Raw genomic sequence first — 15,218 nt, forward strand, 5'->3', positions numbered from 1 at the left:
CACAAGCCAAAGACAAAAGCCCACGAATATCTCCCCATCCCCGCCTCCTTTAATCACTGCTGACCGACCACGCCCCGCCCACGCTGCCCTGTTTCAGCCATTTCGAATTTCGAATTTGTTCGGCTGCCGTTGAAAAATTTGTGGCCAACTTTGCTACTGTGCTTAACCGCGTGAAATAATCTTTACTGGCACAGTCAGGACGCGTTTCATTAGAATGATAATGCGCCAGCCCCACGGCCATTCAGGCCGCAGCCCAAGCTGGTGTCATATTTTCCGCAGCTTAAATTTCCCACTGCCTGGGAGAGCTGGTCACTTGCCTGGTCTTCTAGTCATTTGACCGCAATAGAGAGCGAGAGCGAGAGAGACAGAGAGAGAGAGATAGAGAGAGAGAGAGAGAACAGAGAAACCGCATAAGCCTAACGCAAGGCTGCCTCCCGTATCCTACTGAAGGGTGTAGGGGTACACTGTCAACAGTCCTTGATGGCCGCCCAGCCTGCCAGCTGCGAGCCTCTGAATGGGCGGCAAGGCCTGTGCAGGATATAATTTTCGCGCTAAGCAAATCTCAACAATTTCGAAATTTCTGGCATTGGCCTGAGGCGTTTCCGTTTGCCGTTTGCTCTTTATGATTTTGTTGTTTTCGCTTTTGGCATTTAAATTTGTCGAGAATCCTGCTTAGCCCGCCGTGCGCCCCGCTCCACATCGCCCCCAGTGGCGCGCATTTAAGCCTATAAATGAGCTTAAAATTTTCTATGCAACTGAATGCGAATGCTTTTGAAATTTATTATATGGATCCTGGCGCGCGCTCTGCTCCCCCACTCTCCACACTCGGAGTGCTACCGCGCACACACTCAGCTGAATACCTTTTTATTAATGTGTATTTCTTATGCTAGTGCTTGTGTGGGTGTGCGTGTTTTTAAGTATGTGCATGTGCTTATCAAAGGCATTTGATGCTGCCTCCTGGAAGCTGTTGTCGCCGACATTCAAATTTTTCAACGCAGCAAATTGAATTTATTTCGATTTCTTTCTTGTGCGGTGTCCTGCTTTTGATTCTCGAATTGCCCTCGCTAGGCAATTCGCTCCATGCCGAAGACACATTTCTCTATATTCATGTATGTGTCTATGTGTGTGTGTGACGAACGTATTTCGAACGCTGTTTGTCTGGCACCGCCCAGCAACAAATTGAATTTTCAATGCTGCTAAATAATTTCATTTTTATTTCTGCCTGATTTTCGGCTCTCAATGCTCACTGATTGCATGTCCCGGCAGCAGGAGCAGAGCCTGGCATGCAACCCCCACCTCACAACACCCCTCCCACCCACAAATTCCATTGGCTGTTGTTTAAAAATTTACAAAACTGAACTTTAATGTCAAAAGTACCGTACGAAACACAGAATGATTCAAGAGTGGCTTAATCGAGGTTACTCGACTAGCAGGATGCCCTGTTGGAAGGCAGGGCGCATTTAAAGTGATCGTCGGGCACAGCCGCTTGCCGTCTGTGCGGGGTATATAAAGTGAAAATATATTTATTATGGATTTGCTCGTTTATTTGCTTGTGTTTCGGCTTTCGATGAATATTTTATGAATCGAGAGCGCAAAGAAATCAAAATGCTTTTACAGTCACCAGCTACGATTCACATTCCACTCACTGTCTCACTCACATATGTCCCTCTCTGTCACTATTTGCAGGCTTTCTCCTGGAGGGAGTCACGCCAACAGCACCACCGGATGTTCCGCCACGTAATCCGACAATGAGCCGCATGAATAATGCTCGTTTAATTGCCGGCGCTGTTGCTAACAATCCCAATGATCTGGGCGTTGACTTTGAGCCATCGTGTTTGGTGCGGACGCCATCGGGCAACGTTTACATTCCTAGTGGAAATCTAAGTGAGTATTTTACAGATGCACTTCATCGCACTCCATGTGCACGTATGTATGTATGCATTTGTATATGTGGGCCACTTCGAAACGAAAGCCATATGCAAATCGTCGCCCCCGCTTGCAAAAAGCCACTTGGCTCACTTAAATGTTTAGCGCGCGACGTGCGCGAAAAATTCCATTTGCCATATTGCTCTAAAAATGCAGAGCATGAAAACTAAAACCTGAAAGCATGCCCACAGTGAGAGAGAGCAAGAGAGCGAGAGAGAAAATGGGCAGAGGCCAACAGCATTTTGCAAAATTTGCAGGTCTTTTGTTTTACGCCATGCGCCTAAAACGCCGCAATACATTTGCCATTTATTGTTTTTCCAACAATTATTTTTTCTCAATATTCCTACGGTGTATGTGCGCGTGTGTGTGTGTTTGTATAGGGAGTGTGTGTGTGTGTGTGCTTGGAGTGTGTATGTGTGCATATCCGCAAGCAGACTTTAGGGATAAAAACATTCGAAAGTGGAGTGAAAATGGTCGACAACAACAGCAATAACAACAACAAGTGCCCTGCACTAAACAAACGAACAGAAAAAAAAACGAGAAGCCAAACGGCCGCAGGGGCCTACGATAGAAAAAAAAAAAAAAAAAAAAACGAAAACAAAAAGAAGAATAGAAAAAAAAGTAAATCCAAAATCTAGCAAATAAATGCGACTGCCTTTTTGGCGCACATTTTTGTACACACACACGCACACACTCACACATATGAAGGGCGAAATTCGAATCTGACGTTGGGGCTGGAGATAAAATGGCCTAAACTTCGCTGCATTTAACTGTTGTCGCTTAGGCAAGGGTTTGATAATGGTTAAACGTTTTCCAAAATATGTGATAATAAATTTTGATAAGCGCACACAGTGATAGCGACTGAGCGAAAGAGAGAGACAGAGAGGGAGAGAGAGAGAGAGGGAGAAAGAGATATGCAGGCTTTGATGGAATTCACAAAAAGCTGCTGGAAATGTGAGTAAAAGTAACACGCAAGATGAGAAACAGAACAGCATACACTCCGCTGTGTGTGTTCGTGTGTGTGTATTGTTATGTATGTATGTGTGGGTTACAGTTGTAAACCATACTTTCTGGCTGTTGGGCAGTTTGCTTACGCGTGCGTGTATTTGTGTTTTTGTTGAATACCGCCTTTTGTTGACTCTTTCACATTGTGCAAATACACATGCAAGTGCTCCCCCCTTCCCCCCACCTGCCTTTGCGTGTGTGTGATTTGTATGTGTGCCAGGCTTTATCTAGAATTCGCTGCGTCCCATTAAATTGTTGTTCTCTCATTTCTCTCATCTGTTCGCTTTGCTTATTGTTTCACTTTGTCTCAGTTGCTTTCGTACTTGCAATGTGAAGCTAGGACTGGACCTAGTTAAAGGCTTTAAAGAGCATTGCACAATGGCTGCGGGTCCTTGAATGTCCTCGCATTAATATTGAACAGAGTGAAGCGCCGCTTGCATTTTGCATTTTTGGGCCTTTGCTGCTGTCTAAAGTGCAATTAAATGACAATTTTGAAAATTCTATTTGCATATGTGCATAAATTTATAAGCAGACCACAATGAACTCGGCGCAGAGGTTGCAGCTCGCATAGAGCATAGCCATAGTCGTACAGCAAGTATATATTGATTAAATTTTGTGCAAATTGAGATTTCTCTCTCTCCCCTCAGACACACACATACCTATACATGTAGGGCCTGCTTGGTTTGTCCGCCGACTATCCATGCCACTTGCATGGTTGCATCCGAATATTCTCATTTCGGTGACGATTTTTATGCAAAAATATTATTTGTTGACTTTTGGCACCCATTTGGAGAAAAGCGCCGAGGCCCAGCCCAGGAGCAAAAGTGAATCCGAGCTGCATTCAATGACTATGGAGGAGGAGCATTGGGGCTGGAGTGGCTAAGTGAACGGCCATAAAATATTTTGCCTCACTTGATATGCATCCAAAAATAAACACAAGAAAAGTCTTGAGTCCTCGCTGACCGACGAGTAGACACCCTATTAGAAGCGATTCCTTAATTCAGTTTCATAATGCTCTCTCAGTTCGATCCCAAAACTTATTATGAGAGTGAGGATGCAGTATATTCCTAAGGTATTTGAAGAACCAGTTCCATTGAATGCAGGATATCAGAACTGCATGTAAAATACTTTGTATAAAGTTCGTCCATATATTGCTATAATTTCAAATTTTTCCGGACTCCAGATGCTTTTATTTGCTTTCTCCATTTTTTATTTGGCCGAACATGAAAAAATGCTTATGCACCATTTGCAAATACGAAAAAAGTGAATTCTGTGCGATTGGTACTACACACACGCATATGCACACACACACAGACGAGGTTTCAGAAAGCGACATATAACTTTGGAGCAAGAGTTAAAAAATATATTTGTACTATATATATATAGGGTATATATTCATATGTATACATGCATATATGCGAGGAAAATTTCATAAATTGCTGTAGCGCACGGTCGAGTTTTCGCCCAGAAAGCAAGGCAACAAAAAAGCAACGAGATTAAATAAAACAGTTGAACAAAAGTCAATATATTGATAGGGTGATGCTGCCCGTTGGCCGCTCCGCCGTGATTCACCCGATTCTGGACGCGTTCTGCAGTCTTAAACACGCTGAAAGAGCTCTGAACAATGCCATTTAAAGCTTTAAGGCTGACAGATAGTTTTATATATGCATAAGTAAAAACTTTAAAACCTGCTCCCATTTTCACTTCCTTCTGACATTGTTGAATGCCTCCGGTCTGCATTTAAGTTTTCCGTATCACAGGGTAAAGACAGACAAACGAGAAATTATTTGGAGCCGTTTCGTTTCTCCTCTGTAAATCTACTAATCTTATAGCATACTTTTGTGCGCCTTCTTTGCATATCGCAGCGAGTGTATTGAAAGCCATGGGCTGGGGGGAGGGGGAGTAAGGAAAGAGGTATTCGAATACAGACATTGCACTTGAAAATTAATGGCAACTTGACGTTGGCTATGCAACCGGTAGGGGTGCTCCGCTTGCCACAAAGGCAACTACTTATTGCCGTTTTTACTGCGCCAGGTTCTGTGCTCCGTTTTCATTATAATAAGAGCCCATTGCGGCATTTTGATGCAGTAAATGCTCTCGCCCCTCCTCGGAATCCTCCGAATCCTGGCCCCGCTGCTGCCTCTGCCTCGTTCGGCTGCTCTGTCTGTACGTCTCTCATTTACTGTTGCTTTAATTTTTTATCGTTTCGAGGTTAGTTTGAAAAACTTTAGCTGTCATTGACCGGCCTGAGCACAGACCAAACAGCAGAGCCGGCCAAAGGCCAGACACCGGCCACTGCCAACTGACAACTGGACTGCCGTGCCGACTGCCGTGCCTACGCCGGGCACGCCCCCTTTGTCTAGCGGCTGGGCAAGCGGCATGCGGTTGTGTGGGTCCTTCAACTAACTTCCAGCCGATGCTCTATAGTGCACAAGTAGTCTAGTCATGTTTAGTCCTTTGCGGTCGTCCGCCGTCCGCCGTCCTCCGTCCGCTGTCTATTGGCATTGGCTCGTCGTTATTGCTTTCGACTGGTTTGGTTTATCGTCGCTGGCAGCCATGGAAATACTCGTAAATTTTGAGTACTCACCCACCCGCCTCCTGCTGGGTGAATGCTTTAAATTTGTATAAATACGACGAAATGTGCTAGCACGTTTTGGTTTTTGTGCTGCTGCCTCTGCTGCTACTAAATTCATTCATAATGGGTTTTTCAGTCCACTCACAGCCCAGTCGAGTCCATCCCCACACACTATGCTGCATGGTGTATATAAATTTTGCGTTTTTACGCAAACTGAAATTTATTATGGCGCAGCATAGTAATTTATAAATTTTATGCCTTCTAAGTGCTGTGCTTCTGCCCTTCTTGTTCAGCTAATATCAGACCGACTGCAATGAATAAATATCTGCATGCTGCTCACTCTCTCCCTCTCTCTCTGTCTCACTGTCTCACTGTCTGTCACTGTCTCTGTCTGTCTATGCACTTGCCCAGTCACATGTCACGCCCATTTATTCATTTTATATAGTGCTAAAAACAATGAAGTGCAGCCCGCCAACTCTACTTCTCATCTAGGGTATCTTCAAGTCGGTCACTCGCTCCCCTGCGATGGCGCAACAAATCGCCCTCTGGTTGCCATTTTTATTTTTGTGCTCCACTTAGCTTTACCTGCTGCAGTGACCGCGGATAAGGCACTATGTGTGTGTGTATGTATGTGTGTGCGCGCATGTGGTTATATGTAGGTAAATGCAATGGCCGATCTCTGCATGTATCGGTGTGTGGCAAATTTGTTACTTTCGTAGCCTCTGCTCCCTGCTGTTGTGGCAATAACCATTTGGCAACTAGAAATTGGCATTTTATGTTCGCCTGTCTCCCTATCCGGTCGGTATCTTTTGATTTTTGAGCGCGATTGCCGAGGATTTATGGGCACCGAGTGCGATCGGTGTGTGAGTACACGTGCAGGTGTGAGGCAAGACGGCGAAATATATGTGAGTATGTCTATATAGTGGAAGAGCAGGGGTGCAGTTAGCTGCTAAGCAAAGTGCTTTACCTTTTTACGCACTCAACAATTCGCAGAGGGGGTGGAAGGGTGGGTAGCCTTTCACATTCCTCTCTCACTGAGGCATTTTTGGCCCGAAATACCTGGGTGAAATGTACTGCTGCAGGAGCAGACGGCTCTTCATTAGGGCGAGACAAGTTTCGCAATTTCTTAAGGCATACTTTTAGGTGGCGCATATGAAATAACTGAACCCCCGCCATCAGCGCTGTCTCAGTCTTTTCTTGAACCCTTTTCAGCCTTCTCAGCCGCAGTCAAACAGCACCCGGGGAAAGTATGCAAAAAACGGAAGCAGAGGTAGAGGCGGACGTAGAGGCACGCTAAACATTAGCAAAACAATTTCTGCTTTGCCGTCATCGTCGCTGCAGTTGAGGCATTTTTCTGCCTCATAATTATGCGGACTGGCATTTCATCATTTTAGTATTATGAACCTGCGCGTAGGCGCAGCAGGGCGTGGCAGGCTGGCAAGCTGGCGCTCGCTATCAGCGTGTATAATTTATATGCTTTTAATGATTTCGCTTTGGCTCTGCCAACAGTTTTTAATGATTTCATATGGCAACATAATGCATTCTATATGTTGCATATGTTGGCTTGTTGTTTAAGTCGTCGCGTCTATGTAATTAAAATTGCAATGCATACACACACATGCACACACACACGCATGCACACACGTGCGCACCCACAGCAGCTCGAGTGATGCGGCTGTCGCTTTTGTTGCCCTGAGCCCTTCCACATATAAATATGTTAATTAAAATAATGTTACCCCAGTGCTGCCGACAAAGAAAAAAAGCCAAGCAAATGCCTTAGAATAGCTTCACACACATGCATATGTACACACACACACACATAGTCAGGAGAGTCCCCTGCAGGCGAGCTTTGTCACCATTTTGCGTTTACACGCCACGCTCAACGCCTTTCAAAAGGCAACATTGTCAGCCAGCCAGCCAGCCAGTCTCATTACATGTTACGCAGCAGGAACAGCAGGAGGAGCAGGAGAAGCAGCAGCAGCAGCAGCAGCAGCAGCAGAAGCAAAAGCCGAAGCAGAATGTAAACAAGCGCAAGTATGATGACTTCCGTTGTGGAAAGTGCGGACAGGAGCCGTCCTACCTCGCTCTGGACTGGGCTGTCATCTTTTGTGCATTCTCCGCTGTGACTCTTGCATTGAGAATAAATAGAAGAAGAAGAATGTGTACATCCACATATATGTACATCTATTAAAACTGTCGACGTGAGAAATGCATTTAGTCCCTGACTACGAGCTATAAGGCCTGCCACGTAATTATGAACTTGAAAATCAGCTTGGGAAGCTGGCACTCGGCCGGACCACTCTGAAGTCGCTGCAGCTAGGCGACCGGGTTGCATAATTCCATATTAATTATGTAGAAAAGAAAGCAGAGATGAGGATAATATGGGCAAACGCCGACGAAGACTTTCTCCAACTTGAGACATGTCGAGTGGGTTATTTGTTTTGTTGTTCTTTGCGAGAAAGTTTCCTGCCGGCTGGAGACAATTTTCAAGTGTACTTCTCCCACAAATCTCTTTAGCCAAATGCTGATAGTCAAAAGCCATAATTGGAAATATTGCGGTATTTGCTCGCCAGCTCGCTGATTGCTTTGCGTTCTTTAAAGAGTCATTTCCTTAAAGAGTTATTTGAAGAGCAAAGTCATTCAACTGCAACGTTTTCATTTGCCCAGCGAAGCCCAACGATTTTCCCGTTGCCTTAGGTCATTGCAATTTTGTACAGCGACACGAAAGTGTCTCGTAAACAAACACCCACGTACATACACACATATACACACACACACACACTATCACACACACCCACCTTGGCACTCTTGCTCACACTCACATTCGCATCCACATCACACGTACAGCACGCTCAGTACGTCAACGTTGCGCTTCTCGACATTTTCTCGTCGTCGTATATGAAAATTCATTTCAATTAGTGAAATGGTTTTGGGATTTGTATGGCAAACCAAGCCACCAACCATCCAACCATCCAACCAACTAACCAACCAACCCACCAGCCAACGAGTGCAGCAGAGGCAGATAGACCCTACGGTCGTCGCGTGAGCGCCGCTTGTTGCAACTTTATTTACCTTCACGTGGCGCATAAATTGTAAATAGAGATATAAATGGGGGTGTGCAATGCAAGGAGGTTCTCTGTACAGCTGTCTATCTGTGTATGTGTGCGTGTATCCTTACCACATTATGAGCCTGTGTTCAAGTTATGTGCTTCAAAGATTGCGATTAAGTTTTGAGTGCTCCGCCACAAGGTGGGGACTAAGAGTGATCCATGCCGGCGAAGTCCATTGAACTAAGCGAGACTTCAAGTAAACTTTAGTTATGCCCTGGTCCCTAACAGTTATTGGCTTGGCAGCCTCTCTCCTCCTCCCGCAGATTTATCTAACCGCAGCTTTCAGCTGTATCTAAACTGGCGCCGCTTCGCACAAGTTGCTCCCACGACGACGCTTTGGAGACGCCGTCTGTTATCAGGGACTGCGAAACAAGCGGTTCCAACAAAGCAACAACAAAATGGCTAACAACTGTAGCCAAATTTATGCAACTAACAAAATGTTGTTTTTCTTATTTCGCATTTTTTGCCCTCGCCGAATTTTTTATAGTCTAAATGTTTGCTGGAACGACTGAGCGCCAGCAGCAAAAACCGAGCTTGAATCCCCCATTTTTTTTACTCCTTCACACATTCGCATACTAATCCTGGGAAAGTTCGCACAAGAGGCACAAAAAGTGGCTGCTAAATTCAAGCCGAGATGCCTGCGAGAGAAGTTGGCGTTGTGGCTGCACTCCAACGCGCAAACTTTGCCAAAACTGGAAAGACGCCACCTGGCGGCTATCTATGTGAGACTGCTCGTTACCATGTTAATGTAGTTATCGATAATTATCGATATTCCATAATGAAAGCAATTACATATTATGAGATATCTACCATTTGGAGAGCACCGGGTATCTGCAAGTGGAGCAGCTTCGGCTCGCTCGAGCTTTTTTGCGGTTGCTTTTGTCAGTCTTTTGCGACGCTCTAAAGGAGCAGACATTTTGCAAGTTTGTTTGACAAGTGTGACAAGTTTTAAGGCCCATAACTAACAAACAAAGCAGCCAAGCAGAGCTCCCAGAGGTTACCTTGCATACAGCAGCAGCAGGAGCAGGCGCAGGATCAGGTCGGTCGTGTTGCTGCTGCCTTATCAAATGCTGTGGTTAAGCCTAGGTATATTACATATGTACATCGCACTAGCTACAGACGACACTGAGCAATAAAAGTAAATTTCGCACCCAACGACTGCTGGCTGCTGCCCTGTCTCAGATTTTTGCCAGGGGTGGTTATCAGAGGTCCCCACAGACTTTCACATGACTCGTTAAACCTTTTGCCATTGTAATAGTTCTGCTTGGTTAGTTGATTTCTTCTTTTACCACACGTAAGCATGTCTCGTCGTCTGTGTGTGTGTGTGTATGTGTGTGTCTTTGTCTGAGGAGTATCCATGTTTAGTTGCTTTACATATAACCGCCCTTTGCTCTTGGTTTTAGGGAGGAAACAGTCTCACTTTTCAGGCTCTTCCTTCTTGGTTATGCGCATAATTTATAGAGTACGAAAATATGTTGTCGTGCTATTGGCCATCCGAAAGTTTGAAGCTTTCGTTTAAGACGTCGCAATTCGTTTTTATTTTGCATTCGCTTGGGTCCTTGGACCATTTATTGGGGCTCGCAGGACAGTCGAACGTCAAGGCTCTGCGCACACACGTCCCAATATCATTATTGATGCTCTTTTGGCAAATTATCCAATATTCCCAGTGTGTTACGCAAGCCGCCCGAGCTGATTGACAAATGATATTTACCTTTTAGCGCCCGATTGGATGCAACGCTAACGAGCCGAATCAGGCATTAGGCATTCAGATAATCAGCAACGACATCGTGACAGCAATTACCAGCATTAGTTTAAAGTCAAGTGGCATTGGCATGCAATTAGTTGCCTGACGTAATTTTGGCTTGGCCAGCATGCCGGCCGGGGCACGCCTGCATTATGTAAGGCGAATTCGATAAGGTCTCCCCGATGGCTCTCATTGACAGATTAACGTCCGCTTTGACTTTGAAAGCAGAGATTCCAGGCTCCCATTATTCAAATGACAAATTCAATAGGCCTCAACTGGGTGGGCATCGAACTTACCAGCTTTAACACAGTAAAATAAAACAAGTAAGAAGACTCTAGTCGAGACTGCTCGACTAGGAGATACCCTGAACCCTCCAAGCCTATATTTTTATCATTGTGCACTTCTTTCATGCACGCACACATACATAACCATGCATCCAGCCTCACGCGCCCGCGCTCTGCAAACTGCGCAGTAAGCAACGACTGCGCTTGGGCTGCGCTGCAGTGTGGGCAATAGTATGAGAATTTACTTGGTGAATAACTTCTTTTGTAAACATACGATCTTAATGAAATTTTCAGGGCGTAATTATATGGTCTAAGTGTGTGTACATTCCAAAGCACAAGTCTCTAGTACTTGAAATACGTTTTTTACAAATTGGGGGCGAAGGGGGCGTGGTATCTAAAATCTGTTGATTACAAAATGTTTCATCATATGTATATACATAGTAAATCTGTAGTCTCTACGTCTAATAGTACTCCGATGAGGCTCAAAAAACAAAATCAATTTTTCGATTATTCTCGATAAAAAAGTTATCGGATGAGTTATCGAAAAAATAAAGCAAACTCGTACTGCGTATGGTATACACGAGTATGCACACAAAATTTCAGCTCTCTAGCTCTTATATCTTCTGAGATCTCGGCGTGCTGATCAAGAATATATATACTTTATGGGGTCTGCCACGCCTCCTTCTGCCTGTTACATACTTTTACACAAAAACATTATACCCTGATTTCCCATTTTCAATGGGTTCAGGGTATAAAAAATTTGAATTGAGAAATTATGAGATAAGTCTACAGTAGAATCTATCTACATCTTAAGAAACAGAAAGTACAATAAAATGGAAAGGAAACCCCCTTCACACTTTTGTTATAGATACACCAATATTTGGCGTGCACTCATGGGCAGTCCAATTAAGGTTTATTATAATTAATTACAAACATTTTTTAATTATTACAACTCTATTCTATTTAGTAGGATTAAAATGGCTTCTTTAACACTCGATTTAACAACCCGATTTTCAGCCATACAATTTTTCGGCATGTAGATATGAAAATCCCTCCTAGTGCTACATCCTTCTCCGGTCTTTTGTTCAACCTCCCCTCTGGGGTATTAGGGCGATTGGCCTGTCGGAGGGCGCTCCATGTGTGCAACTGACAAATATATTAAGCGAATTATTATGCATAATTCAAATAGTTTTCAACCCCCGCAACGGCCTGTTATACTCGTTCACGTTCAGTGAAGTGAGTGTATTTGTTTTATAGCTGTCTCTCGGTATAGGAATGCGTAATAATATAATATTGGTCGCCACTTGGATCAATAGCAACACGAATGACCCGCTATACAGTCCCTATAGGGAATAGCACACAGACAAAGAAGTTTGCATCATTTATTTGGTTTTATTTTCAATCGTGTGCCGAGTATTATGTCGTCAGTTAAGCTCGAATCGTTGTATGAAAATAAGCGCTATATTTTCACTAGATTCACAAACATTGTCTATTTTTTATGTATATTTAATTTTTTTTTGTATGCTTTTTGCCATAATTTAAAAAGCTTAAAATTTAGTGCATTTTGACAGCCGGCAACAAAGCTCTGGCTGGCCATATAGGAATGGCTTTCAATTTTTCAATAATTTATTGGTAATTTATGAGCAATGCCAATAGAGATTCGGGAAACTATTTTTTAAATGTTTCCTGTGCAGACTTGAATTAAATAGCCGTTGGTCAAGTATTTAGGAAATTTTCTGAACTGAAAATTCGGTTTTTAATTTAGTTATTTTATAAGAGTTGATATTCTCATGTTGAATAATCGTTTGGAGGCAATAAGCACTCTGCCTCATACTGTCAGCAACTGCCATTGGATTACCATAAATATACTCTCTAAAAAAATAAAATCCTTGAACCTGTCCCTATTTTTCACTAGCTGCCAAATAGATATACGTAGGTATTTCTGTTCAGACGCCCGTTGATCTCTATTGCAATTTGTGGGCAGTGCAGGGCCTTTGTGCACTCAGCGGCAAAATAGAAATGCCGTTGATGTTGCTCCTGCTCCTGCCAGTGCAATGATTATAGATTATAACAGGCTCGCACGGGTAGTTGGATGTGGCATAACACAGAAATATATCTACATATTTACATAAACTCATATAAATATAAAAAAAAAAATATATATATATATATATATGTGGATATGGATATGTAAGGACATATATCATTGATGGATGCAAGCGCGCTTAGTTGAGTGGAAAAAAGGCTGTCGACTGCGGGCTGAACAAGAAGTGGGCACGCAGCTTAAAGCGGCTCCAGAATGAAATCCTTGAAGCTTTTGATTTATTTGCTTGGAGGAAATCATTAATTTGTTTGCCAGCAACAAAAAAGAAGAATGAGCAAGAGAGTAAGGAAAAGACAGTATAGATGAGAGAAAAGAGAAAAGCTTAGCATACAGTTTCCGCCGCTGTCAGATTTAGGGGACACAAACAACCACCGAAAATGGAGCCAGCAGCTAAATTTGAATAAAACGAAAGCAACAAAGTAATCTGACACATGCGCTGCCAAATGATTGCCTTAAAGATACTTTGGCACGCCCCTTGCGCCCCCACGCCTCACACTAGCCGGCTACCCCCAAGCCGCTGGCTGCAAGACAGCTTCTATGCTGATGCCTGGGAAGCCCAGCCAGCGGAACACTAATCCCATGTGCAGTATCTTCCATGTACAAAACACAAAACTGAGTCACTTTACTTTATAACAGCGAGCGGCAAAGCTGACACTTATTAAGGACGAGGAAATGTCTAAAACGCAAAATTTCAAATGAAAATTGGATGAGTTTAATGCGTATTACTGCGTGATATTTGGAGCCTCGAAGGATACAAAAAAAAAACACACATCTCTATTTATTTTTATGAGAATGCCTAGGGTACTTGGGGGGCTTCCCTAGAACTATTTTTACATTCATTAGATTACTTCGCTCGCCAGCTTGATGGCTGGTCCTGATCTCTTGGCTATACTCGTTCGGCTTGCTGTGATCGATGATGACAGTATTCGCCGGTTCCGAATCCGTGGTCGATTCCTCTTCGAGGCGGACTCTCACTTTCTTGATCACTTTCGTCACCCTGCGCTCCTCGCAATCGGAGAGTGAGGAGTCAGTTAGCCAGTCGCTGCTGTTATATTCAGGAATGCAATCAGATCTATCGTCTTCAGACGTTTGTTGGGGCTGCTCTAGAGGTTGCTCAGGCAGCTTTTCCTGAATAGATGTTGCAAATATTTGGTGTGCATATTTCTTAAGAAAACGGCATTCGGCTTACCTGCCCGTGGAGTCGTCTATATATCCTGTAGCTCAGAAGGAGCAGAACGAAGATCGATAAGCATGCTGCACCCACTTTGAAGGCGATACTTTCAGGCTCTGGCATAACCACATCAAAGGTTACAATCGGCAAGTTTTTTCCATAGGGCGGATAAAAAAACCGTAAAAACTTGAATGTGAAATTTCCGACTTTGGTCTTCGGATACGGTTTATCAGACTCGATGAAGCGCAAGGTTTGGACAAACATTCTAGGGCAGTTAAAGTCACATTACATTCTCCGCTCGGATACAGTTCTTACCTTGTAATCTTATAGATGCTTGAGCGAAGTAGTTTTAAGTTGCCACAATAGTATAATATAAAATAATGTAAAGACATTAATGCCTTTGTAGTGTGATAGTGTTCTGTGGTGTCATGTGTAAAAGTGTTGTTCGACTGTGTGATCCCAAAGCAGTCTCAGTTCCCAAAGTGAATTGACTGATAATTCCTTGCCTACTTGGGTAAACCCTCAAATATGTTCCCTGATTTGTGGAGGGTTGCGAAACGGCATTCAGCAAAACCCAAAATCAAAAAAATCTAACGCAAACGCAAACCATCATCAGTCACCAAACGAAAGCGACGTCTGCTTTCGGGCCGCGGAATCCTATAAAAGAGAGTGCTGCCGGCATAGGGACGTCCTGGTGAACTTAGCTTGTGCGGCGCAGCCGCTGCCAACTAACTTGGCCCAGTGCGCGTGCTCTGCGACAGCAACACGTACGAGAAATCATGAAATGTTGCCACCATCATACCGAAAATTGTACGGCAACGTGCAAGCAATCAAAGTATATGGAGGCGCAGCCTCGTCTAGCTCTGTGCCTGGCTCCCAGAGAGTTGTACACGTCTGAATTTTACTACACACGTGTGGGATGTGACGTCAACAGGATGCTGGCTGCAGCCTGCAGGCTGCCGGCTGTCTACTGCCTACAGCCTGCTGCTAGCTGCGAAACTAACCCAAAGGTCTGACAGCTACTAGCTGCACCCTCTCTCTCGTCCTTCGTCCGTCTATCGCCCGCTAGTGCCGAAACATTGAGCAATTCTCCGGCAGACGTGCCACCAAAATGTATGGCATAACTGACGGCCCAGACGTGCCAGACGGAGAGGTGGCTTCTGCCTTTTGCTGTTTAAGTAAGCATGCAAATGTGACATGCAGTTGACTCCTGAAATAGAACAGGCGGTCCTACAGCCGGTCGTACAGACGGACGCACAGGCGGGTAGCGGGAAATCAGATAAGCAGTCTCAGTTATCA

At 44.2% G+C, this 15,218-nt stretch overlaps 2 protein-coding genes across 6 annotated transcripts in view; one reads left to right on the plus strand and one right to left on the minus strand.

Annotated features, from left to right (window-relative positions):
- The window catches only part of Ten-m (teneurin transmembrane protein Ten-m), a 137,446-nt gene that overhangs the window by 83,521 nt on the left and 38,707 nt on the right, over nucleotides 1-15,218 (plus strand). For all 5 annotated transcript variants that reach the window (XM_089259924.1, XM_089259925.1, XM_089259926.1 and 2 more), the window contains one exon: nucleotides 1,687-1,884. In XM_089259924.1, coding sequence (XP_089116050.1) covers nucleotides 1,687-1,884 — 198 coding nt within the window. The remainder of the gene's footprint in view (nucleotides 1-1,686; nucleotides 1,885-15,218) is intronic.
- On the minus strand, nucleotides 13,438-14,412 carry LOC108651875 (uncharacterized). The gene is made up of 3 exons (XM_018101802.3): nucleotides 14,235-14,412; nucleotides 13,938-14,184; nucleotides 13,438-13,876 (listed from the first exon to the last, which is right to left on the minus strand). Exons 1-3 carry the CDS (start codon nucleotides 14,309-14,311, stop codon nucleotides 13,523-13,525), a joined length of 678 nt encoding a protein of 225 aa, XP_017957291.1. The 5' UTR covers nucleotides 14,312-14,412; the 3' UTR covers nucleotides 13,438-13,522.

Source organism: Drosophila navojoa, chromosome 4, assembly GCF_054131105.1.
Source record: "Drosophila navojoa isolate 15081-1374.11 chromosome 4, UAZ_NAV_1.0, whole genome shotgun sequence".
Taxonomy (NCBI): domain Eukaryota; kingdom Metazoa; phylum Arthropoda; class Insecta; order Diptera; family Drosophilidae; genus Drosophila; species Drosophila navojoa.

Bases quoted from the DNA above. Each gene is read 5' to 3' on its own strand.
- LOC108651875 (XM_018101802.3), bottom strand. From the start codon at position 14,311: ATGTCTTTACATTATTTTATATTATACTATTGTGGCAACTTAAAACTA. The intron at 14,185-14,234 runs GTAAGAACTGTA...TAACTGCCCTAG, and splicing joins AGCATCTATAAGATTACAAG to AATGTTTGTCCAAACCTTGC. The intron at 13,877-13,937 runs GTAAGCCGAATG...ACATCTATTCAG, and splicing joins ATAGACGACTCCACGGGCAG to GAAAAGCTGCCTGAGCAACC.